This window comes from Protomyctophum parallelum (assembly GCF_964188405.1).
Source record: "Protomyctophum parallelum genome assembly, chromosome: 17".
NCBI lineage: Eukaryota > Metazoa > Chordata > Actinopteri > Myctophiformes > Myctophidae > Protomyctophum > Protomyctophum parallelum.
Window position 1 is genome coordinate 23482275 of NC_139719.1, and position 27229 is coordinate 23509503.

The following is a 27229-nucleotide window of genomic DNA, read 5'->3' on the forward strand; positions in this document are numbered from 1 at the left end:
ACTCTTGCACTTGAGGTTTAAATTAAGTGCCAGGTTTTTCTTTGTCAGAGCTCTTTCTGTAAATCATGTTACTTAAAACATGTGATATTCTTCCAAAACGTCTCTTAGTTTGGCCAGCCATGCAAGTCTGTTTATGCTATCCTATCATCACATCGACAGCTTTTATGACTCCACTGAAAGGTTTTGCTCTGGGACTTTAACATATTAAGGAATGATCTGGAATCCGTTTGGTTAGTCAAAGAGAGGACAGTCAATTATATGTTTATTGATATCTGCCTCAAATATTTAGAGAAAGAATCAAACAAACGTGAACGATTTATTGCAGACTTCTGTGAAAGCTGCTGCAGTATGAGAATGACAACACTATATGCTGGAGACAGGATGCCCCAGAGTGAGATATGTATTACTGTCAGTCTCAATAAGTTAATAACCTCAGAGATAAAAGTGGAGCGGTCACAGATTAACGCTCTACCATTTTAGCATTCTTGGGATGATCCCTACTCGTTCGGACAGTTCTCATGACAATCCAATCCATCCAGGCTGCATGTGTTGACTTCCACCGAGTAGATTTAAATACAGTGTGATTTAAATCACATGTTGTTCACACTCACATCCTCACAGGTGTATTCTTCATCCATAGAACTTTGGTCCAGAACAGAAGATTGATTAATCTTATTCAACCTGCATACATTTTAGTCCTACATTTAGTTTTTTAAAGTTGACAGTGGATAAGGAGGTACAGCGATTTCTGTGAGCAAATGTCTTTCAAATAGGGCTGGGCGATATGACGATATATATCGTATTTTCGATAGAAAATGTCTATCACGAAAAAAAAGCTATATCGCTTATATCGCCGTTTCGCTTTACGGCAGTATTTTACGTCACAGCGCTTATATACGGCATGCCCAGCAGCCCACCGCGCGCACTGAAAACAGTGAGCCAACACCTTTCGGATGTCTTCTCTATTATATACTCTAACACGACCACAACACAAGCCGAGGTGGTGCTTGCACCTAAAAGAGGGGCAACGTCTTCCATTGTATGGATATGGAAGTGGTTTTGATTACATGAAGGGAGATGATGGCTGACGAGATTCAGAGCGGTGTAAGGGGCACGTTCGGAAATACCACACCGGAGCGAACTCATCTATCAGTTTGCATTGCACAGTGCGCCTAGTGCGCTATTTCCGAACGCGCCCTAAAGTAACCGGTCATTCACTGTTATAAATGCAGGTTTCATGTTGGGTCAAATTGATAAATTGCGTGAGCCACGCATGTTTTACACAGTTGAACAATAAGCTTGTCCGTCGTCGGGTGCACTGCAAACTTCTTCCAAGACGAAGACGTTCCTCTTACCTGTGCAGTCCTGTCTTGTTTTATTGTTCCAAATAAATGATTCCATTTGAAAAGTCCTTAATTCAGCAACAGCTTACAACAACAACACAAGACGCTGACTTTGTTGTGATCATCAAAAAAAAAGGAAAATAAAAAGCCCCACTCGTCCCAGACTCGCATATACGCACAGCTGGGCATGGAGAGGTGACGACAAGATCGCGTTCTCTCTCACTCTCTCTCACTCTATCGCCTGTAGTCAATTAAACATCGTTAAGCTGCCCAACGTCTTTAACAAACTAAACTATAACTACAACAGAACATGTTGATTCCCTATACAGAGCTTAAATGAACTGAAACAACTGTAGTGACAAACTGTGACATGAGATATTTATTTTTTCCTTAAGCCAATTTAATGCAGACACAGGCCTGTACTTCTGTGTCTGAACTCTGAATGGCAACGTCTTATTTCTTTCTTTTTTCTTTTTAATTGTCATAATAATAATTATTATTAATAATACTAATAAAACTTTATTTGTATAGCACCTTTCATGACATGAAATGCAGCTCTCAAAGTGCTTTACAGAGCAATGGAGAAAAAAAGAAAAGCAAGGCAACGACATTAAAAAACAAGCAGTGATGCAATACAGTGAGGACATGAATAACAAAAAATAAAAGATCAATTAAAAGCAATGTTGTAGAAGTGGGTCTTGAGCTGTGCTTTAAAAATGTCTACAGAGGCTGAACAATTGAGTTCAGCCTCTAATTATTATTATATACATTTTATTTTGTAATATTTTTGTACTTGCTTTGGGCCTGTCTGTGCATGGGAAGGGCATCAGTATTATATTCATATAAGTAGACTGGATAATGTGAATTTAATTGTTTTTTGAGTGGTGCAACCATTATAGACAGCTATGTGTGTCCCTGTCCCTGTATCCGAGCACGGAAATAGCATAACTATTGTCACCACCAAGTGTCACTGTTGTGCAGCCTAACACAGACAGAGGCCAGGGAGGAGAGCTTGTACAGTACAGTACAGTACAGTACAGTACAGCCCAAGTACAGTAAAGTACTCGACTTGAACAAAAATCAATTATTTTAGATAAAAAAATAGGTATCGTAAAAAATATGCTATATCGTGAGTATATCGTTATCGTGATAAAATAAATTCTATATCGTGATATGAGATTTTGTCATATCGCCCAGCCCTACTTTCAAATGTCTTTCAGTGCAAGACACTTGATGATGAGCAAGTTGGTGCCTTGCATTGTTGCATCCACCACCACCTGGGTGAATGTAAAATTGTAAATGCAGACTAGTAGGTGTATGAAATTCCCCTTGTGTGTCCCTGCAGCATCACTTAAGCCAGAATTATACTTAAATCTACAATTTCGTAACGTGCCAGTGACATGTTGTTAACTTACACCTCACGCAACAAGGTTAAGTACAGTGCATCAAGCCTTTTATGGGAATCCCTGCACATCATACATAATAGACTATGACTCACATTTGGGTTGTTGTCACCGTGATTTTGGGACATGCTATGATTTGAGTGTTTATTAGTGACACTTTGGTGTCTGGTCAAGAGGAAGGCTGGAAGGGCTTGTGTGTCAGCCAGGTTGTGTAAGGAGAGCGGGGGGGGGGGGGGGGCTTCTTATATTCTCAAGCTTAATTTTGACCACACTTTATCTTTTTGTTTGACAAGAGAAAGTCATAAATCGTCGGCTCCCCTCCCTAGTTAACCACCGACAGGATAACCATAAAAAAGACCCACCCAAACAAGATTGGAGACGGCGGTCGTGCTCGGCTTCGCTCTGTAATTCACATCTGAGGGGAGTGTGCATGAGTGTGTGCGCGTGGGTGTATGTATGCATTTGTGTGTGTGTGTACCCTAGTATGTGTGGTATTCGGGTCCCTCAGGTATTTCGAAGGGGGGCGGGTTTACTCGGAAATGTGTGGTTTATGTCACAACTCGAAGGCCCTCACTACGAACTATGCTGGTGTAATGACACAATACTAAAGTGAACTACACTCTACACTGTGAAGGAGGTGTGTGTGCGTGTGTGTGCGCGTGTGCATGAGTGCGTGCGTGCGTGTGTGCGTGCATCAAGGTAGTAAAAGGTGGGATCTCTCTCTCTCTCTCTCTCTCTCTCTCTGTCTCTCTGTCTCTCTCTCTCTCCGGCAGTGAAGTGAAATGTGTCTGTTTCCTTGGATGTTTTTCCCAACAGGACCCCTCCCTAGAGCTGTTGCTGGGAAACGAGAGAGAGAGAAACACAGAAGATGGGAGCAAAAGAGAGGGAGACAGAGTGACAGTGTAATAGATTTTTTTAGAATGCTTATCTGTTCAAAATCATTTATGATCTATCTACTTGTATTTGGACCTTTCTGCCCGAACTACTGCCCCTCAGACCAGGAGGCCTGGGGGGGTGGGGCCTAATATGCTACCGTAAATGTCTCTGCTAAAATAGTCTTGAAGAAATTGCCAACACAAAATTTATTTTCCATAATAACAGGACAGAGATAGACAGAGAGAGAGAGTGAAAGAGAGGGAGACAGAAAGTGACCAGACAGAGATGGTTGTTGGAGGGGAGGGGAAGGCAGAGCAATGTGAGATGGAGGGAGTTGATTATAAAGCATTTTCAGCTTGTAGTTTTTGAATAGTTCAAATAGCCTCACAACGTGTTGATGTAGATCGGCTAGTTGAAGAATTTTAATATGTTTTTAAAAATAGTAAAGAAAAGGAGTTTAGGGATAAGGGGTTTAGCACTGATGAAAATAGGGTCCTAAGGGCTCCATTTTCTTACATTACTTTACTATTACTATTTACCCCTTTACTATTTTTCAAAACGAAGAATAGAAGAAAAGCTTGTAGACTGTGCATTTTAACTATTCAAAAATGTTTTAGTTTAGGGATAAGGGGTTTAGCGGTGACAAAAATGGAGACTATAATCTACCAGCACACTCACGCTGCTTTATAAAAGGATCACACTGGTGGTCTTGCGTGTTCAATCTGTTACAATTTACAATTTAGGCATTTGGGCAGACGCACTTAATCCAGAGTGATTTACATTAAGCTGACAATGACTTGTATTATTTGACATTAGCCTTCTGCAGAACATTTTCCAAAACATGGCATGGTTTGAGTTTTGGAAGCCACTGGATTCCTTCCCTTCCCTTCATTTCAGTTCATTAAAATCAACTTGCAGAGACTTGTAACTTGTTTGAGTTAGGTAATAAATTTGTCAAAGTAATCCCTGGAGAGAAAATACATTCCCAAATGAAATTCAAATGACCATGATTTATAAACTGCGGCATTGAAGAAAATGGGAACATTCACAAAGAAGACGAGGTCTATTTACGGCATGGCACCCTTGTTGATCTTGGTTGTCATGTCATTAGTCGATGACGTCAGTCATCTATGACATATCTATGATGTATGGCCCCATATTTGGGCAAGGTATCGGCTCAATTCGAGCGCCATTCATTCGATTTTGCAACCCATTTCTTTCACCCAGAGTCAATTATCTAATGTAATCCTGGACTGACCTCATGCTTCCTTCTATGCATGAGGAGTCCAAGCTGATTCTTTTCACCTGACAGGGGAGAGTTTCCCTGGCCGGACGTAGCGCGTGGAAGGAACACGTTATTCCATTTCCAACCAGTTCCTTTCCCCTCCATCAGGCAACCCCGGCTGGCCATATACTTTGTTGGCCTGCTGGTAGGAATAGGAATTACATTAAATTCAGATCATTCCAGAGGTTTGCGAGATTAGCCTTGGACACACACACACACACACACACAATTTGCTGAGCCTTTAAAAAAATAAAGCCATCAATGGAAATATAGTCAATGGTCGTGTGACATAATGGCCGAAGCTTTGAATAGACAATGACATTACAGTGCAGTACAGTATTGACACCAGAATGATCCTGCATTGTGCAGTATCTCTTTAGTCTCGCTTTGGCTGCAGTCCGTTGGGTGTGTGTGTTTTAATGTTTTTGAAAGACAAGGACTCGGGGCAAAGGGCTGCGGGGGAGTGGGGTCGCTGCGTTTGGTGTCATAATTCCCTTATTTATTGCTTTGTTGCTCGGCTGATACAGGCAATAAGCTACTCCAACCTGCTTGCGGATACGTACCTTAACCCATTCTGGGCGGGAACCCCTTTTGGTGTTGGCATTATGTTATGCTTTAGCTATTGAAAAATAGCAGATCTACAAGCTCATAGCGCGCCACCGAGTGGCGCGCTACGAGCTTGTAGTTCTGCTATTTTTGAAAAATCGAAGAACGACTGACATAATAGAAACATATAGCTTTTTCAGAAAACTGTCAGGATGTAGAAGACATTTTTAGAATCTGATCTCAGGTCAGAATCAGCTCTAAACTTCCTTCCACTCCCCACTAATCTGTTCTTTCTCAGGCTGTAGTCCTGGCTCTAGTACGGTATACAGTATGTAGTGGGCCAGTTCTATAGTCCTGGCTCTAGTACGGTATACAGTATGTAGTGGGCCAGTTCTCTATAGTCCTGGCTCTAGTACGGTATACAGTATGTAGTGGGCCAGTTCTCTATAGTCCTGGCTCTAGTACGGTATACAGTATGTAGTGGGCCAGTTCTCTATAGTCCTGGCTCTAGTACGGTATATGTAGTGGGCCAGTTCTCTATAGTCCTGGCTCTAGTACGGTATATGTAGTGGGCCAGTTCTATAGTCCTGGCTCTAGTACGGTATATGTAGTGGGCCAGTTCTATAGTCCTGGCTCTAGTATGGTATATGTAGTGGGCCAGTTCTATAGTCCTGGCTCTAGTATGGTATATGTAGTGGGCCAGTTCTCTATAGTCCTGGCTCTAGTACGGTATATGTAGTGGGCCAGTTCTATAGTCCTGGCTCTAGTATGGTATATGTAGTGGGCCAGTTCTATAGTCCTGGCTCTAGTACGGTATATGTAGTGGGACAGTTCTATAGTCCTGGCTCTAGTATGGTATATGTAGTGGGCCAGTTCTATAGTCCTGGCTCTAGTACGGTATATGTAGTGGGCCAGTTCTATAGTCCTGGCTCTAGTACGGTATATGTAGTGGGCCAGTTCTATAGTCCTGGCTCTAGTACGGTATATGTAGTGGGCCAGTTCTATAGTCCTGGCTCTAGTACGGTATATGTAGTGGGCCAGTTCTATAGTCCTGGCTCTAGTATGGTATATGTAGTGGGCCAGTTCTATAGTCCTGGCTCTAGTACGGTATATGTAGTGGGACAGTTCTATAGTCCTGGCTCTAGTATGGTATATGTAGTGGGCCAGTTCTATAGTCCTGGCTCTAGTACGGTATATGTAGTGGGCCAGTTCTATAGTCCTGGCTCTAGTACGGTATATGTAGTGGGCCAGTTCTATAGTCCTGGCTCTAGTACGGTATATGTAGTGGGCCAGTTCTATAGTCCTGGCTCTAGTACGGTATATGTAGTGGGACAGTTCTATAGTCCTGGCTCTAGTACGGTATATGTAGTGGGCCAGTTCTCTATAGTCCTGGCTCTAGTACGGTATATGTAGTGGGCCAGTTCTCTATAGTCCTGGCTCTAGTACGGTATATGTAGTGGGCCAGTTCTCTATAGTCCTGGCTCTAGTACGGTATATGTAGTGGGACAGTTCTCAGTGAGTCTCCCTGCATGACCGGAGGAGCAGCAATATGTTTGAATCAGTCCAAGTCCTACTACATTGAACGTAAAAAAAATAAAGAAATCTCATTAGTGTCCTCCTGGTCCGAAACAAGTCTATGAAGCTCTTCGCTAATCTGCGAGGGAGCGTTCCCTGCACACTGATAAATTGTGGCCTAGTGTAAATGCTCTCTAATCTCATCCTAACCGTGTTGTCATTGGAAATCCTCCCAAATGAGAGCAGAGCAGATGGAAGAGAAAGGCCAGAGTGTCACTGAAGCACTTCAGCTGATAGTTCTCGTCTCCCCCCACTCTCTCTCTCTCTCTCTCTCTCACTCACTCACTCACTCACACACACACACACACACACACACACACACACACACACACACACACACACACACACACACACACACACACGCACACGCACACGCACACGCACAATCGATTTGGTTTATTTGGAGCCATGTGGTCCTCAATACTCTTGAGCAGATGATGGAGTAAGAGATGAATCATGGCTCCTATTTATAAAAGGGTTGGGAAAACACCGGACAGCTCTGGGACCTCTCTGTTTACGCACTGTCTGTATTGTTCCAAATTAAATGGCATGGCTTTCGCAAAGAGTCAAAGATTATGTTGAACCGCCTGGGTTTATGACGATACTTTGGGTCTAATTCTGGTCTGTGCCTGGGTGTTCCTGAACGGAATGCAAAAACCATGACCACAATGATAAAATGACACTCCCCAAGTGACTCTAAATATTGCCCCAACCCCTCCCCAGACAGACTCGGTTAAAGAGAGACGAAAGTGATCGAGTCTACTGTCTTAGTTACCACTGCACAGCAGTGCTAGCATGTTTGCACATAGGGGGAGAGTAGATTAGAGGTGGAAGGAGCAAGACCTGACCTGGTCTTGTACCAGTATAGGTGAAAATAAATATTATTTTGTTTTAATTGGATCCAGTTAAAAGGCGGCCACAGCATTCTTAACCAATTGGAAACTATCGAAAGGCAAGTGTGTGAGAGTTGCATTCTTTAGTCAGATCAGAGATCTGCATCTCCCTGGCCAGCCTGGGCACCTGATGGATCAGATCAGATCAGAGATCTGCATCTCCCTGGCCAGCCAGGGCACCTGATGGAAGGGAAAGGAACTGATCAGAGATCTGCATCTCCCTGGCCAGCCAGGGCACCTGATGGAAGGGAAAGGAACTGATCAGAGATCTGCATCTCCCTGGCCAGCCAGGGCACCTGATGGAAGGGAAAGGAACTGGTTCAGATCAGGGATCTGCATCTCCCTGGCCAGCCAGGGCACCTGATGGAAGGGAAAGATCAGAGATCAGATCAGAGATCTGCATCTCCCTGGCCAGACAGGGCACCTGATGGAAGGGAAAGGAACTGTTCCTTCCACACGCTATACCTATACAGTACGTCCAACTGAGAAAACTCCCCCTGTCAGGTGAAAAGAAGTGGCTTGGACTCCTCATGCATAGAAGGAAGCATGATGTCAGTCCGTTGCTCTCCCGGGGTTGGCAGAGGGAGTGTAGTGTAGCGCCCAGGATTTAGGATTACATTCGATAATTGACACTGGGTGAATCGTCAAGAACGATTACATTTTTACAATAATATTGTAAAAATTTAATCATCTAAGAAATATTATTTCTTAGATGATAAGATGAGATTTGAATGACCTTAACGTGCTGTCCGAGGCTGGAAAAATCCTGCACAGCGCTCTTCTGTGCAGGATTCCCATCCAGGATGTAGCAGCTATGCGGTATAAAGCATTAAGTTATTGAGCCCCCAAATTGCTCAGTGCTTTTGACTTGGCTCAGGTCGTTGCATGGCAGTCATGATGCTGGCAGGTCTCCTTGTGGGTTTGGGCGTGGATAAAGACTCGCCCAGAGAGGAAACTATATTCCTTGTCCGCATGCATGAATGATAAATGTAACCTTTAAAGACCAACAAATGTCAGGCAAGTGCACCTCAGAAGGTCAGCATGGTTAGCATTGAGTTGAAACTGAAAGATATTTTGTAATGCTATTCCAGGTTTATCGGACAATATATAGAGTGGAGAAGTTAAATGAGAAATGGGAAAAAGGGAACTTCGGACAGGGAGTGAAATCCAATCACAACTGAGCGCTATACCAGAACAAATATGCAGAGGGCAATTTTCTTTTGCAATAGCAAATTTGTTTGGTTTCCAGGCTATACTTCAACCCTGGGTGTCCTTATTTTGGTTATGTCATTATAATCGAACATTTTCAAAAGAAAGAGATCAAAATATACCGGGTGGCTCACCAGGTAAAGTGCATTATATCAAGTGCAGCCAGATCGGGACCCTTTGCTTCCATTTCCTGCCTGTCCGGTATCACAGAGCTACTGTTTTTGCTATTTCTGTTGAAGTTAAGGGATTGAAGTTATTGCACAGACATGAAAACTTTAGATGCCAATCTCTTAGCCAATCTGTAGCAGTAATATCCTAAAAAGTGTTTTGCCTAAATCCTGGTGGCGCTATAAAATGCCTTTGGCAGAGGTTTTTCTTTGGCCTCTAGGGAGTGTGCGTGCAGTTTCATGCTGATCGGTCCAGTGCAAGTTGGCCTGTAATGGTGCCATCATGATGCTGATTTGATGCTTCGGCCCGAAACGTTATAAAGTAAAGATATGTCTGGCAGGAGAAATTGGCGTGCAGACCTTTTTATTCTTGGCATTTCTTCCTTGACCTAGTGGGAATTTGTGCAAAGTTATCCTTTTAACAATCATTGTAATCAGTCCAAAAATTGCTGTTAAATAAAGTAATCAATCAATCAATCAATCTGGTGGTTAGTGTAGATGTTCGTACTCAACGTTACTGTAGATAAAGCCCTATTTAGGAAATGTTATTACTGGGATGCAACAGGCAGTTTCTGGGTGGTCTCCAATACCAACCACCCAACCTGCTGTCCCTCGTGTTCCTTACTTATTCAGTCACTTTCCTTGCCTCTTCCCATGTCGGATGGCAGCCTTCTAACCTACCCCTACCCCCATACATAATAAACTGTGATCCCAGGGTCAGATACGGCCCACCATTCACCCGTCGAGCATTGTCAACATTCCCTCAGAAGCTTCTTTGCACGTGGGCAGCTCGCCGTGTCGACCCATGCAGGGTGAGAGAAGGATGGCAGAGCTCAGACAAAGACCCCCGATTGACATCAGGACAATGGAGCGGGCACACAGCAGCCTTTCTGACTGTGACACGGAAAGGGGAGGGGGGGTAACAATGGTCCTTTCTCTAACACCAGGGCAGGGTTAAGTGCTGGCGTGCCTGCCAGCCAGCCAGTGCCACCGAGAAAAGGGATGGTATTATTAGCAGCAGACCTGACTTACGTGTATGCAAAATGATTTCTTGTTAGTATGACACGTGGTTTACAAAATATGACTTTTCTGTCATTTCTACGAACATTGTTCAATTTAGCATTTAGTTTAACCACTTAAACCCCCTGTTGACCCCCGGGGTCCTCCAAGGGTTTGTACTAGGCTCCCTCTTTTTTTGAGGGTGCGCCAGCCCCTCCCAACGCCTGGCCTTCACTCGTGACGTCATGTAGCAGCCAAGTCTATCTACTTTTAATGTTTGCTTTAAAGCAAAGTCAAGTGGCAGCCACAGTGGGCTGCCTCTCACTTCACACAAGTGTGATTTTAATTTTATTCTTTTGTCTACACTCTACACCGAATCTCTTTGCGTTGTGATACATTGTGAGATTGTAGATCGGTAGATTTGGCAAGTGTTTGCTTATTTTTGTCGATTGTTCATCTATTACTGTATGACATCTCTCTAGGGTTCATGTGCAGCTAAAGAACTGGATTAAAAGTTAAAAGCAAGTTAATCCACATTGTTGATGAAGTGCTTTGTAAAAGGATCAGGACTGGAAATTAAGGATTTGGAACACTAGCCCAGGGTATTTTTCTTAATAATTACATCTTCATCAGTCTCTGTTTATTTCTGGCTAGCAAGAATAGACCATAATGGTGACAGTATAGTAGTATTTTTGTCAGTGACTTAGTTACCACTTATCCCTAAACTTATTTACCTTTTTTTTTTACTATTTTGAAAAGTATTTTAAAATTGTTCAATGAGCCGATCGACATCGACACGTTGTGAGCTTGTAGATTGGCTATTTGAACTATTCAAAAATGTTTTTCAAAATAGTAAATAAGGCAAAGAGGTTTGCTTTATGTTTTTTCTATATACTTTATTTCAGATAGGCCAGTGTAAAGGGCTCATTGTTTGACTGAACTTGCTCAGTCACTAGCCAGTAGCCACCCATCGCGAATCCAAATGAATGGACACAGATGACCAGAGAATGCCTTGAAAAATGATTGACGGTCTGAAGTGACTCGGCTAAACGTGCCATCCAGACAGCATGCCTGTAATGTCCTTTAAAGATACCAGCCGTCAGACAAGCGTAACCTCCATCTAGCATTGTTTAAACCGTGCAGCTTGCCAAGGTAGTGGTACCTACCCACTTTCAACATGCTGTGCTCATTCATATGCCACTGTGTGTGTGTGTGTGTGTGTGTGTGTGTGTGTGTGTGTGTGTGTGTGTGTGTGTGTGTGTGTGTGTGTGTGTGTGTGTGTGTGTGTGTGTGTGTGTGTGTGTGAGCGCCCGGTCTCTGTGTGGCAGCGAGTCAGCGACCAGGGCCCAGCAGAGTGTGGCATCATGACATTATGCGTACTCACTGAGATGTGAGTGTCCGCTCATCCTCGCCTTTCTCCAGTTTTGACGTGTGAGTCACTCAACAAACTGAAGACAAGGATGAGCTGCCATGTGTGGATCGTTTAGTAGCTGATTTGCATGGTTAATGGCTGTGGTGATGACCTGCACACACTCGATCCCCTCAGTTAGATTTTAATACAGACATGACCTTGCCCTTCCACTCCCTGCGTGCGTGCGTGTGCATGTCTGTGCGCGAATGTGGCGACCAGTGACTTTCTTTTACATTATTCAATATTCATGCTGCGTAGGTGAACCCAACACCAGATAAGAGGACATTGTTATGTTATGTTTAATGATTTAGTTCTGAGCTAAGTAACTCTGGTGTTTCTCTGCTTCCCGGTGTCTGCTATAATCCAACATATCGTTACATATAGCGACTTGATGTACTAGTTTATTATTCAGATTTCAGATCATATTTAATTACAGGCGCGAACCCACACACGCTTTGTATATACACCATAGAAATGATCTTAAGGGAGAGAGATCATGGTGCGGATTAGGGAGGATTAGAGGGATTAAAGAGGTCATGGCACACATTTATGGACAGTCTAGGTTTTCAGGGCGGAAAGATGCCGATGGCGCTGTTGTTACTTCACATTCAGAACTCATCTTTTGTCTGTTATGTTCTGGTCTGTGTGCAGACTCCAGCCCCGGTGTATTTGCATTGCGTCAGCACAGGGGGAGCATAGAGGACTGTAGCACTGTCTTTACTTCTTTCCAGATTTGCACTTGATCCAGCAGCACCTCACAAACCTCTCATTGTAGGACCTCTGCACTGTGGGTTTATTTTTAGTGCCAACTGTCTCCTCCTGTCAGCAGGCCTTTTGGAGGAACACTGGACGTCTGCCACTCAGGTCCTTTTTCCACCTTGGTTGAACCGGTTCCGTTCCTTTTTGCCCTAAACTGGAACCAAAAAATACTTCTTCTTGCCCTGAAGTTGGAACCAAAGTGGGCATGTCACTAATCAGGTTGGAAGATGCAGATGTGATATAAACCATCATAAAGAATAAACAACGGAACCAGTTCTAGAACCAAAGGTGGAAAAGGGCCTTCAGGGGCCCATTCTATGCACTATGCGGTGGAAGTACTGTATGTCTGTTATATCTGATATTATTTGACATTACACACAGAAATTCGTCGACCCAGTTTGATATCTTGTCAACCACTACGTATAGTCACAACACATCACCAAAATAGGGGACGCCATAGGTTGAAAGTGGTTAAGTAACGCTTCCTTTTTTGTGGCAGTGCTGATTTCAAGCTAATCTCAAATAATTAATATTGGGGCCTATTGATATGAACCCTTCTTTGGGGGGGAATAAAATGATATGCATGTGAACCGCCTAGGTTTGTTGGGCAGCAGCAGAGGTTGTGGTTGCAGTGGTGAAGAAAAGACCCATTCTTCTGTGCTGGTCTTCACTGAACGGAAGGAAGGAAGGAAGGCAGTAGGGTCAGAGAGAGAGAGAGAGAGAGAGAGAAACACAGAATAGAGACACGTGGCCTGGGCCGGCTTACCGGTCCAGTCACCTTGGCTGGTAATCCAGCATGGCAGTGTGTCGCGGGTTCGAGTCCCGATCCAAACGAACTTTGCTGTGTGTCTTCCCCCCATCTCTCTCTCCCTGTTTCCTGTCTACCTACTGTACAACTATCAAGGCAAAAAGCCCCCCCAAAAAAGAAAAAATATATAAAAAAATAATGAATAGAGACACGTGAAATATATACTGTATAAAGAGAGACCAGACTGACAGATATGTGAGGGTCAAGAGACGTTAGGTGAGGTCTATAGTAGAGACACACCTGCAAACATCCTGAGTATAAATGTAATTCTGAGAGTGGAAAAACTGGACCTGTAAGTTTGGTACGTTGACCACTGATAACATTCCTCAGGTCAAGAAGCACTGATAGACTGATACGCACGCACGCACGCACGCACGCACGCACGCACGCATGCACGCACGCACACACGCACGCACACAAACACAAACACACCAAACAGATGCAACTGAAAGCCATCAGTGTTCACGCGGACCAACTTGTCCCCTTCCTGGGTCGTGATAGTGAAGCATTGTTGAATCGAGTCAGTGAGGTTTTGAAGTAGGATGTAGCCCCGAATGCCTCACAGCTTGCAGGGCCCAGGCTTGGTGACCCACTGCTTTGTTTACTGTGATGATAAACCTGTCACATAGAGAGAGTCGAGAGCTCACACTCACACTGATGAATTGTAGACCAATATATGCAGACATGTCGTACTACCAACCTGAACAAACAGGCAGTGTGGATTAGATGTCCTATTTTGTGGTGCAGTGTTTATATAGCTGGTCATTTAATGCAAGCAGAGGTTATAAAAAAATTATAGCGGAAACATGATATCGCCTCTGCTTTTTTCCTGGTACGCATAAACAGGCTATATTTGCTTTCTGTTTTTTGGGACGATCTTCTAGATTATTTTTTTGGGGGCTTCCCGTCTCATTCAGTGTTCCAAAGTGACTTGTTGAATGCTGCTTTTGTGACTTGTAAGACAATGATGGGGCTTTGTAAAAGCAAAAACACGATCACCTTGAAGGCCTCACATCCTACACGAATAATGCTACTAGTAGTTACTTTGTACATTTTGATTAATATTTCGAAACAAACAGTAACCACTTCAGCCCTTATATACATTTCGGCCGTTTGAAAATAGCCGCTCTGCAAGCTCACAATGCGTGGCGATGCGACGCATTGTGAGCTTGTAGATCGGCTGTTTTCAAAAGATCTTTTATACATTTGAAATCTTGAAATGAGACATTCTGCACAATGAGTACTTTTGCTTTTGGTATAATTATACATTCTGCCGTCAATACTTTTTGCACTTTTTTTTACTCAAGGAAATGTTGAATTCCAGACATTTACTTGTAAATGGAGTATTTCTACATTGCAGTATTCAAACATTTACTTAACCCATTTTGGTTGGGAACCCCTTTGGTGTTTTAAACATTTTATAATTTAGCTATTGAAAAATAGCAGATCTACAAGCTCGTAGCGCACCACTCGGTGGCACGCTACGAGCTATGAGGTCTGCCATACAGTCAACGACTGACATAGAAACATAGCTTTTTCAGAAAACTGTCAGGATGAGAATCTGATCTCAGGTCAGAATGGGTCAAGTAAAACATTTGAGTACCTTTTTCCCACCACCGATCATTCACCACCACTGCGTTGTTGCGTCTGTGTTGCGTCCTCCAGGTTCGAGAAGGGGAGGATCTACTCGTACATCGGGGAGGTGGTGGTGTCCGTCAACCCGTACCGCGCCATGAACATCTACGGGCGCGACACCATCGAACAGTACAAGGGCCGCGAGTTGTACGAGAGGCCGCCGCACCTGTTTGCCATCGCCGACGCCGCCTACAAAGCCATGAAGAGACGGAACAAAGACACCTGCATCGTCATCTCAGGTAACACACGGGGCAACAGGGGAAGGGAAGCCCCCCCCCACCCCCTCCTACTGCGGCTGGGTCAAAATGTGTGTGTGTACAGCGAATTCCTTTCCGACATGTAGGTTTACATGTAACACGTTTGATTCCAACCTTTATGTCTAACCGATTTGAATGTATTTTGTTTTATTGTGTTTTTGAGTGGTGCAACCACTCCAAGGAACAGCAATGTCTGTGCCTATATGCGCCTATGTGACGTTAACCCACCCATGCACCTATGTGACTGTGAGCACCAGTATGACTATTATAGTAGTGCTGCACTGTTGCCTGCTAATGAGAGAGAGAAAGAGAGAGGAGGGGGACACGACGGGGGGGGGGGAGAGAGGGGAGTTGCACCACTCAGTTCACACGGGTGTGATTTTTGTTTAATTCGAATGAAAATGTTCGTACAGAGCTTTGCTCACAGCCTTGTTGCTGCGAGAGTGAGGTCTATCCAACACCAACTCGGGGTTCCTGAATCTGTGTGTCCTGCCCTCCACAAATTCCTATCCAACGTCAGGTTCTTGAGCTCTGCAGTGTTGTCAGCCAAGCTGTCGCGCCGCAGCACGTCTACATAGGTGGTACACTCTTTCCCCTCCTGGCTTTGCCCTGGGTTGGCTCCCATAGAGTCAATTTACTTGCCTCAAGTTGGCTCACAGTCTAATGTTTTCTTTTTTTTTAGGGCCCCATCTATATTCAGCTATAGTGTCGATTTTGGCTTACACAAACATTAAATTCCCATTGACAATGAATGGAGAATTTACGCCATATGTAGACGAGCAGATCGGCTATTTTCGTCCTATTGACAATGAATGGATGATGTACGAGGATAAGAGCGCCCCTCACTTCACACGGGTGTGATTTTTATTAATTTAATCAAATTTTTCAAACACAAGGCAACAAAGAAAATTCACAACGAGCTCTCCGATCAGGTCTCAGTTTAGTCAACCTTGTACATTTTTCCAATTTCTTTTTTTCTCACACCCATGTGAAGTGAGGGGCGCTCTTATCATCATACGTCATCTCATTCTCAACCAATTCTCACACCCAATCACGCAGGCCAATCACAATTTGCGTCTTCACTTTTCGTCTTCAATGTTTGTATTTACACAAACACTCAAAGCTGGGCATAGGAGGGGCTAGCGCCCCTCAAAAATACCAAAGAACACAAACAATACAAACAGAACATACATTTATTTCCCACCCTACAGCCTTTTCCCTCCCACCCGTCAAATGTTTTCTGTCTGGAGTACTCTCTGGAGCTATAGACACGGTCAAGTACATGCTATTTTTGGTGGACAGATTTGTCTATAGGACCCCCATTCAGCTGAAAATAACTGAAGCCGTTTTGCCTCCTCTGTGTCGCTCTCTCTCTCTCTCTCCCTCCTCTAAGAAAACACTGGAAGTGGCCACAAGCTGTGTGACAGCATGGAGCAACTATGTGGTTGATGAAGCACCACTTAGTGGACAGAAGGGGAACTGACCTCCCTTAGATCACTGGGGGCCTGTCAGAAATGCTGACCAGGACATAACTATACAGTCACAATATTCATGCTAAATTCACCCAGGGGGAAAGAATAGACTGTCAGGTATATATTATGGGTTTAAATTGGTCCCCAAGTGACTAAAATGACCAGTCCGGTTACAGCTCACTTTACCAGTAATTTGTCAATGTGTGGGGCAAACTTTGTATGACCAACACCAAAACCAAAACTGTTACTTTTCAACAAGTGGGAAAAAAAGAACCTGTGTTCCAATGGATCCAATGTAATTATCATTTAGTCACAAGCTCTTGTTAATACTACATTGGTTAATTATTTGGTTATATTATACTTATAAAGTTCGGTTGACCGCCTCCTATTTGATCCCTACTAGGCCAAGATGGCATATTGGAGCCACAAGCATTACTGGATGCAGTGCATGTGTTATATGTTTTCTTTTTGTTTTTTTATATTTTTTTGCGGCTTACGCCTTTTATTGGTTTTTTGAAGGGACAGACAGTAGGCTGACAGGAAACGGGAGAGAGGTGGGGGAAGACATGCAGTAAAGGCCGTGTCGGGCTCGGGAGTCGAACCCGCGGCACACTGCGACTGGATTACCAGTCGGGTGCCCAGACGGTTACGCCACCGCCTGGTCGTGTTATATGTTTACACAGCAATGGAGTGGATAACACTCTCCGTTCTCTTATTGCAGGAGAAAGTGGGGCAGGGAAGACGGAAGCCAGCAAGTACATCATGCAATACATCGCTGCTATCACCAATCCTAATCAGAGGGCCGAAGTTGAAAGGTGAGACACTCTTATCGGTGTTAGAACATGAACGCAGTTGATTCTACACACACGGGAAAGGCTTTCGGTCAGGAGGGCTGAATAAGTAAACGAGTGATTAAGGAGGCATGCGCAAGTGAATAAGGGTGCGTGTGTGTGTGTGTGTGTGTGTGTGTGTGTGTGTGTGCGCATGTGAAGAGATTTGATGTCTTCAAGACATTTGATATGTTCACACTCTCACAGGTGAAGCAATATAACAATGTGTGTATTGTTGTATTGCTATACATTATACAACCATGTGTGTATTGCTGTGTGTGAGAGAAAGCAAGAAGAAAATGTTTTCAATGTAATTATGGATCTGTATTATTGTGTGAACTGGGTTGCAATGAGTTAGAAAAAGCAACACAAAATAAAACGTGCCACAGAAACGCAGTGTGGAATCCACAGTGCAGGGCAGAGATTCATCCACATTTTAGTCCCTTTAAAACCCATTTTGGGCGGGAACCCCTTTTGGTGTTAGCATTATGTTATAATTTAGCTATTTAAAAATAGCAGATCTACAAGCTCATAGCGCGCCACCGAGTGGCGCGCTACGAGCTTGTAGGTCTGCTATTTTTGAAAAATCGAAGAACGACTGACATAGAAACATAGCTTTTTCAGAAAACCGTCAGGATGTAGAAGACGTTTTTAGAATCTGATCTCAGGTCAGAATGGGTTTTAAAAAGGTCCAAATTGCTGGTGTTCTTCCTGCGGTGGTCAGCCACACCCGTAGTTCACGTAGTTCAACAGAACCAAAGGGCGTGGATGACTCATCATCATCACAGTGCTGTTGTAGACGGGAAGCCTTTGGGACTGATTATTCCTCAAGTTGGAAGGTTGTGAAGGTTGCTATAGATAGCTTATCAATATCATGTCAGGGCTAAAGATGAATACAATCCTAAAGCCATGAACTAACATTGCCAACAGGCTCTGTGCATAACTGTATTAGCCGGCAACATATTTGAGCCAGAAACACAGTGAAGGTGTGTGTACTGTACATGTACATGTACTTATGTTTTTGGTGCAGATGTGCTGCCGAGCCGACCAAACGAAGCTGCGGGTAAAAGAACCGGAACGGGGAACGCTATACCACCTTCTAGAAATGAATCCTGGGACTATAATAATAATAATAATAATAAAACTTTATTTGTATAGCACCTTTCATGACATGAAATGCAGCTCAAAGTGCTTTACAGAGCAATGGAGAAAAAAAGAAAAGAAAAGCAAGGCATAAACATTAAAAAACAAGAGCAGTAATGCAATACAGTGAGGACATGAATAACAAAAAAATAAAAGATCAATTAAAAGCAAGTGTGTAGAAGTGGGTCTTGAGCTGTGCTTTAAAAATGTCTACAGAGGCTGCCTGTCGAAGGTACAGTGGGAGTTTGTTCCATGCCGTCGGCCCGTAGAAGCCCGTATTTTTTAGTTGCCATTTATTTAGGCAAAGCGAGCAGGCCAGCAGTGGAAGACCTTAGGGGGCGGTTTGGGACATATTTAGGCAGGCAGTCATGTAGGTAGGAAGGTGCGATACAGTTATGCTCTGCTACAGAGCTGACAATGAGGTTATATCTTCCCTTCTTCTCTGGCATCCTGCCTCGAAAAAGCAGACCAGAAGTAGAAAACTGTCGTTCCCTGATGTCATCGCTAGGGACATTATGCATGAAGGCATGAAGGGCCGGGAAAGTCTGGCGTGGCATTGTGAAATCCATGATCTCGACCACTGTCGAAAAATTATGATGATGACAGTTATGCGTAGAGCCCTGTTGAAAGCGCTTCTCAGTTCATTCATTCTTCATTCTAAAGAGGGCGTTAATGGTCAACCAGACATTATTGCCACTAATAATGGACTGGGTGTGTTCGTGTTAAAACCCCTGAATGGTAATGAATACTGACCTGGGGGTGTGTGATTAAATAAATATTTAATGAACATGTCATGAACTGTATATACAACGACGACAGAAATATGTCATTGGTGGAAGTGGAATGTACACAGTCAAATCCTCAGTTTTAATTGAACTCCGAGTTACAAATGGATAAATGAACACTGAGAAATGTACTGTGAAGCTGTGTTGATGCATTGAAAATGTCTGCAGATTTACAGATAAAATATGGCCATATTGAAACAGCCTGCCACTTGTCTTCTTCCACTATTGCTTTGAAGACACAAATGATGTCTCAAACAGCAGGATTATATAATATATATTAGGCGAGGATGTATCATGGTTCTTCTAATATCGGGGGTGAATATCAGGTGTGTCTTTACATGATATGAAGGACGTGTTGTCACTGAAGGGAACGTTTGGTGTGCATGTAAAAAATAAAAAATATCTAATGCAAGAATGCTGCTGCCCTTGTCAAGGATATTATTGTTTTTATTCCAAAATATTTTGGAATATTTTAGCATGTCATACTCATAACTAAATTGGCATGGTAGTGGTAGTACCTTCGCCTAATAGATTTGATGTAGAGAGAAAGGGGAGGGGACCAAGTATAGTCCCCTGTGGGACCCTGGTCATTGAAGTATAAGGGGGTTTAAATGCTGACAGGATAGGCAGTCCTGTTCTAATACCCAGCCTCACAGGGTTAGAGCACATACAGTACAGTATATTACAATATATATTCTGCACATGTCTACTAATTACCTGATCTGACGAGTTGATTTAACTCAGCAGATTTTGAATGTACTGTTTCTTTGTACGTAGCATCTGTGGCCTGTTTAACAGGGATGTTTTAAAGCATGCTTTGCCGTCAACGGCAATATCAAACCATATTATACAGCTCCCTACAGACCACAGTAAAGATTTCAGTCGTGTATGTGCGTGCGTGCGTGCGTGTGTGTGTGTGTGTGCCTTCAAGTGTGTATAAAAGGCAAGAACTCTTAAGTCTTTGATCTTGATGCCCAACTTCAGACAACTCTATCCTGCTGTGCTCTGGAATTCAGTTTTTTTTAAGTGAGATACAGAACCTGCAGGAGTCAAAGATGGGAGTAACACAACGATTTTGTTAAAGTCAATCAATCAATCAATCAATCAATCAATATAGCACTTTTTTGTGCAACTCAATGCAAAAAAAATTATAGAGAGAAAATATCACTCCTGTGTGAAGTGAGCGGTGAACTGTAGTGTGTGGGGGTCCCTGGGGGCAACATCCAGACCCCCAGGAACGTGCCCAGGGGGCTGGCCCGGTTCCGGCAAGCTTTCCCGCGTCCGAAACGGTCGAGAAATGACAGAGTTACAGTGTTATCGTGTTGCAGCTTTCTGTGCTCATCCGTGCTAGGACGCGTAGACATACATACATAGGGACACAAGGGACCCGCAGGAACATGGGCAGGTGGCAGGTGGTTCTGGCGAGCCTTCCCGCGTCCGAAAAGGTAGAGAAATTAGTTATCGTGTTGCAACGTTCCGTGCTGCAATCATCCGTGCTGGGACGCGTAGACATATACATACATACATAGGGACACGCATAGCTGCGTAATAGAGCGGAGGCACCGCTCAAAAATGTAATGGCAAGGAAAACTTCAATTCATTTAAATACTTTATAAAATCTCCAAGGATTCAGAGCTGTTCCAAAGGCTCGGACCACAATAAAAAAAAGCTGCTTCTCCATACCTTCTTGTTCTAGACTTTGGTACAATTATGAAACCGTCAGCCATCTAAGGTTCTTGCTGGGCACCTATAAAACAAGTAGGCCGGAGCAATTCCATTTAGTGATTTACAAACCAATAGAAGGATGTCAAAATCGATTCTGTAACTAACCAACGCAAGGACTTAAAAAGGGGTGTAACTAACGTGTGCTGTGCTCTCTTGTCGGAGATATGTTGAAGGGGGGGGGGCTACAGTTGAACAGTTTGACTTGCAGTAAATCTCAGCTTCTTCCCTGTGTGTCTAATATATTGTTTATTGCTGGTGTGGTCTAGGTATCCCTAGCGCTGCACATCTAAGGCTTCGGTCTCTGTTAATGGGCACCAGGGGAGCTGTTAGTACCAGCAGCATGAACATGAATCCCCTGGTCACTGTGAAAAACATGTTGCTGAAAGCCAGCTGGGTCAGATAAGCCTTTTATCTAGACTTTTAACTGTACACATAATGGAGGATTGAGTCAGCAGGCTTGTGTTTTGTGTCTATGTGGTACTTACAGTGTTACGTGTTGATTTTATTTCTAAGTGCTACATTTTTCATTGCCTGATTCCATAAAGGTCCATATTCAAATAAACAGAGCACTTGACTTTTCAGACAGCACCCATACAGTATATTTAGCCTTTACTGTCATCCCTCTTTCATCAGAGAGAAACAATATTGTTAAATGGACCAGAAGTGACAGACCCCTGGAGTCTTTTGTCGGTTTATAACTAACACTGCAAAAGATGACTTTGACTGCAAGCCGGCAACATCTGACTGCAACACTGTAAAATTACGTAACGGCTTTCAACCACATTTTACAAAGATTTTCAAATAATAAATAAATAAATAAATGAAAAGACATTTTTCGAAAGCGGAAAAAGTAGTGTACCGTATATGCCCACAATGCAGGGCTACGCGTTATAAGCTTGTACATTGGCTACTTTTGCTATTCATTGTAAGACGTAGTTTTATATTATTATTAACCTTAATGGACACTGAATTTTGCAGTGAAGCCATATACAAGTGACAATTTTACTTGATTTTGAGACCTCACAGATATAGAGACAAGTAAATGGTAAATGGTGCATTTATATAGCGCCTTTATCCAAGGCGCTTTACATAGATTGTGCATTACATTCACCCATTCACACACACATTCACACACCGATGGTGGCGGAATCCATGCAAGGCACCAACCTGCACATCAGGAGCAATTAGGGGTTCAGTGTCTTGCTCATGGACACTTCGACACTAACTCTGGGGGAGCCCGGGGTTCGAACCGGCAACCTTGCGGTTCCCATCCAGCCACTCTACCCCTGAGCCACCGCCGACAAGGTGATCAATGTCCACTGCACCATGTCCTGGTTCAGGGTTAGGGAGAGAAGGGGTACACAGGGAAGAGTCCCTGAACCGTTCAGGTACCCTTCACCCCATCATATTTACCCCTTGATGTTCTGCCCTCAGAGTGAAGAACATGCTGCTCAAATCCAACTGTGTTCTGGAGGCCTTCGGCAACGCCAAAACCAACCGCAACGACAACTCCAGCCGCTTCGGCAAGTACATGGATATCAACTTTGACTTCAAGGGAGACCCGATCGGTGGCCACATCAACAACTACCTGCTGGAGAAGGTAGGGGGTGCCAGACACCCAGTGGTGGAAAAAGTACTCAAATGCCTTGTATACAAGGCTTGTAGATGTATATAGGGCTGATGTGGGTAATGTTTGTGGGTAATTTGTAGTAATAATCAAAATCTACAAAGTAACTAGTAACTAAAGTTTTAAAATTAATCTAGTGGAGTAAAAGTACAATATTTAGATCCGAGATCTAGTGGAGTAGAAGTAAAAGTATCGGATATTGGAACTACTACAGTACTAAAGTAGTAAATGTGCTTGGTTACTTTCCACCACTGCCAAACACCTAGCTGGCCTCATGAGCTATGCCTGTTTGCATTTTCAATTGAGTGCTATAGCGCCACCCTTTGGCCAATAGTTCACCGTTTGGCATAGCCCTCTACCATATTGCCAAGTTTCACGTAAACCGACTGCACATTTAAGCCAGAACTGCAATTTATGGCAGAAGAAGGAGAAGAAGAACAAAACAGACCATAGGCCCTTTGGGCTTGGCCCAGGTTTTGTATTGATGATTTCCGGGTGATTTGGCTAATGACACTACTAGTGGCAGGGTACAACATTAGTGCAGAGGCATTTTCAACCCATTATTATGACCTCATTGTTGATTTGCTTGGTTTTCTTTCCTAGGATGTTTTGCTTTATTTAGCAAGTTTGGCATGAACATATACTTCTAAAAGTATAACACCTGATCTTAATCATGGGACTGCTTCTTCCACATGTGCAGTCTAGGGTCATTTGCCAGCAGGAGGGGGAGAGAAGTTTTCACTCATTTTACCAGGTGAGTGAGTGTGTGTGTGTGTGTGTGTGTGTGTGTGTGTGTGTGTGTGTGTGTGTGTGTGTGTGTGTGTGTGTGTGTGTGTGTGTGTGTGTGTGTGTGTGTGTGTGTGTGTGTGTGTGTGTGCGCGCGCATGTGCATGCGTGCAGTGTTTTGTTTTGTAGGTTTAGTAATAAAGTAATGTTCGCGTGGTTGGTTGGTTCTCCCCAGTTGCTGAGAGGAGGTCCTGAGTCCCTCCTACGTTCTCTGCACATCAAGAAGGACCCAACGGTCTACAACTACATCAAAGTAGGAGGTCAGATCAAGGTAGGCTGTACAGAGCTACACACATGGCACAACAGGACATTCAGCCTATGTTGTCTATATGTTATTTCTATGTTGTCACGATGAGGCTATGCTATGTTGTTGACTTTAACCCATTTTGGGCGGGAACCCCTTTTGGTGTTTTAAGCATTATGTTATACTTTAGCTATTGAAAAAAATAGCAGATCTACGCCGCGCTACGAGCTTGTAGGTCTTTGAATATATATTCTTTCACAGTGAACGTTTTTAACTCAAATCTTTGCTTCTGTCGGGTCCCTGGAACAACATATTTTCAGATGTCAAGGGTTCCTTGAAAATTTGAGAACAAGGGTTTTTCCGAAAACTATTTGCAGAATCGTTCCCAGGTCAAAATGCGTTAACCTATTTGGCTCACTGCTCATAACATCATGACTCAGTATAAATGCTTTGATGTTTGATTACTTGCTGTATGTCACCACCTGTAATGGAACTCTGGTCTCCTGCATGGGAAAATCACAACATATGCCACTCACTCAGTTAAAGGGAATCCCCCATGGTTAATGGTCATATTAAGCTTCTGGGCCACAGGCAGGGCTATAGTCTGCTACATTCACCCCCCTTTAGACCTCTCTCCATCGGGAAACCAGACCCCCGACGGGCCCCATGTGTTACGGGCCCCATCTGGATTTGAACCTGGGTAACCTGCATGTGAAACCAAGCAACTTAATTCCACTTACATTGGAAGAATGTGGTGGGCACGCTCTGTGCACAACAATGCATTGTAAGAGGTGATGGGGGCATTGTGTGCATTGTGCACATGGGGTGATCACTGCCTGCCTCCTGCTGTGAATCATTTTATTTTTGTTTAATTGAATAATTTTTATAATTTTAATTTTAATTTAATTTTAATTTTTTTTATTTGCATTTTCATTTGGGTTTGTCTTGCGACTGTATGTTGTGTCTCAGCGTGGAATTTTGAGGAGGCATACAAGGCAGGACTTATCTACTATAGGGCCTGAGCAATACTGTATGTTGATATGATATGGACGTAGATATCGTCCTGCATTTATACCGTAATATTGTGATATGGTGACACTAACACATCAATCAATCAATCAAATGTTTATGTTTAATTTGGCTCAACCTGTTGGGGCATATGGACCACATCGGATGAAAACCTCATATGCGGCAAAAACCATTCAGGATTCTAATGAAAAAACAGCAAAAATAGCAGATCGACAAGCTCTGATTTGCAGATCTGTGTGAATTTGCAAGAATACACCAAAAGTTTAAATATGGAAACCTATGTCATGTTGCTGGTCTCCCCACTCTCTCTCCCCACTCTCTTGGTTTCCTGTCTGTCTAGGCTGACCTATCTAAAACAATGTCATAAAATAAACACATCTTTAAAATGTATTGTATATGAGAGAGAGAGAGAGAGAGAGAGAGAGAGAGAGAAACCACACATGGCTCACAGATGTGCTCTGTTTATTGTTCCTTTCACTGTTGTTTACAGCTGGGCTTAACTTTCTCTCGCCCAATAGCATTACAGTACTGTATGTGAGGCAAATACCGTACTTTCACTGTTTTGTACGGCCAGTTTACAAGACTAAAGAATTATGTCAGCATTGCATAGATCAGCATCCTTAGGTTACATGATAATGTGTGTGTGTGTGTGTGTGTGTGTGTGTGTTCGTTCTAAACCACTCCCTGTCATATTAAGACATCTGCACTGTGTTCTGACGCCTCTCGCTGGGAGCTTAATGAGTAAGAAGCAAACCGCTTTACAACAACAAAACAAGCTGACGTCATGGAACACACGCACAAACACACACACACACACGCGCGCGTGTGTGCGCGCGGTCCAAACAGCTGAAGTGGCCATGGCGGCCCCTTATGTTTTTATTGTTAGAAGGTTTGGGTTCTGAACCAGGGTATTATTTATTAAACTCTAGCATTCTCTGACATTCCTTCTGTGAGTAGAAAAAGACCAGGTTTATGGGCTTATGGCTTTTTTTCCCTTTTATTGTTTGTAGTTGACCTTCTTCCACATCGTTTCACATTTCATTTGTATCCTAAAAATGCAACACATCTAAGCAGGACATGATGTCAGACAGAAATACATTTGGTCACCAGGTTGAATGTGGTAAACGTTCATTCCACTTTCTCTCTCTCTCTCTCTCCTCGTAGTCTTCCATTAATGACGGTGCAGAATTCAAAGCCGTGGCCGACGCCATGAAAGTGATCGGCTTCACAGGAGATGAGATCCAGACCGTTTACAAGATCCTTGCAACCATCCTCCATCTGGTACTAACCCATAATACCATCCGAGTTCCAACAGGCCAGATCCCAGCATGGACCTGGGCTGGACAATATTCAGATATTATATTGATATATTGTGATATAAGACTAGGTATCATTATGGGATTTTGTATATTGTGATATGACAAACTGTGTATGTATTTTCCTGATTTTCATCACTAGCTCACACCACAAGTTCATAACATATATTGTGATTTACAGTATTTTGTCCATATCACCCAGCCATAGTATTAGTCAGTTATTATCAGTATATATTTTACACTGGATATGCATTCTCTTCAATATATTGTGGCCACTGAAAATATATTTTATATACTATATGTTTTTGCATGTTCCAAAACATGACACATTTCCTCTAACGCTCACCTTCGGACTGCATACTCAATCTGTCTGTTATGTAATACATGTAGATGGTACACTGGTTACTAAAAATAATTACGTCTGAGTGGATTAGTTGGCTAATAACATTTTACATGGTTGTAACTTCGAATAATAATTCGAATATCAGTGGAAATGAGGGATGCGTTTTTGTTATTCCTGGATTTGACACAAAGCCTTCCTGACCTTGCTTGTGCCACTGCGTTTCTCTATCGATGAATGAAGACAGATAGACGTTTTTCGAAGATCTTCATTGTGAGATCGAAACGTCGCAAATAATGTAAATCCTTTCCTGGAAAACGTTGTGCAAGGCTCTATCTCTCTTCATATTAGTTTCATTGGCCGAGCACCCACCGTCGACGTGCGTGTAAATAAGCATGCTTCTTTATCGTTTAATCCCAAACTCTCTCTCTCTCTCTCTCTCTCTCTCTCTCTCTCTCTCTCTCTCTCAGGGGAACCTGACGTTCGGAGTGGACGGAGATGTGATACTGATCGAGAATTCCAAGGGGGTGTCTGTGATCGGGGAGCTGCTGTCCACCAAGGAGGAGAACGTGGAGAAGGCTCTGCTCTACCGCACCGTGGCGACGGGCAGAGACGTCATCGACAAACAGCACACGCTCCAGGAGGCCAGCTACGGACGAGACGCATTAGCCAAGGTTATACCGTCACTCAGTTAGCTCATTCACTTCTGATGGCCTTTCATTCACGTCATTCAACCGGAGAAACCTTTTCATCGTTGTCCGGACTG

General features: G+C 43.3%; 1 protein-coding gene across 2 annotated transcripts in view; it reads left to right on the forward strand.

Annotated features, from left to right (window-relative positions):
- myo1d (myosin 1D) overlaps window positions 1-27229 on the forward strand; it is a 137960-nt gene that overhangs the window by 13899 nt on the left and 96832 nt on the right. For both annotated transcript variants that reach the window (XM_083787987.1, XM_083787988.1), the window contains exons 2-8: window positions 14940-15148; window positions 17360-17453; window positions 22556-22721; window positions 23449-23502; window positions 23710-23805; window positions 25972-26088; window positions 26934-27137. In XM_083787987.1, coding sequence (XP_083644113.1) covers window positions 14940-15148; window positions 17360-17453; window positions 22556-22721; window positions 23449-23502; window positions 23710-23805; window positions 25972-26088; window positions 26934-27137 — 940 coding nt within the window. The remainder of the gene's footprint in view (window positions 1-14939; window positions 15149-17359; window positions 17454-22555; window positions 22722-23448; window positions 23503-23709; window positions 23806-25971; window positions 26089-26933; window positions 27138-27229) is intronic.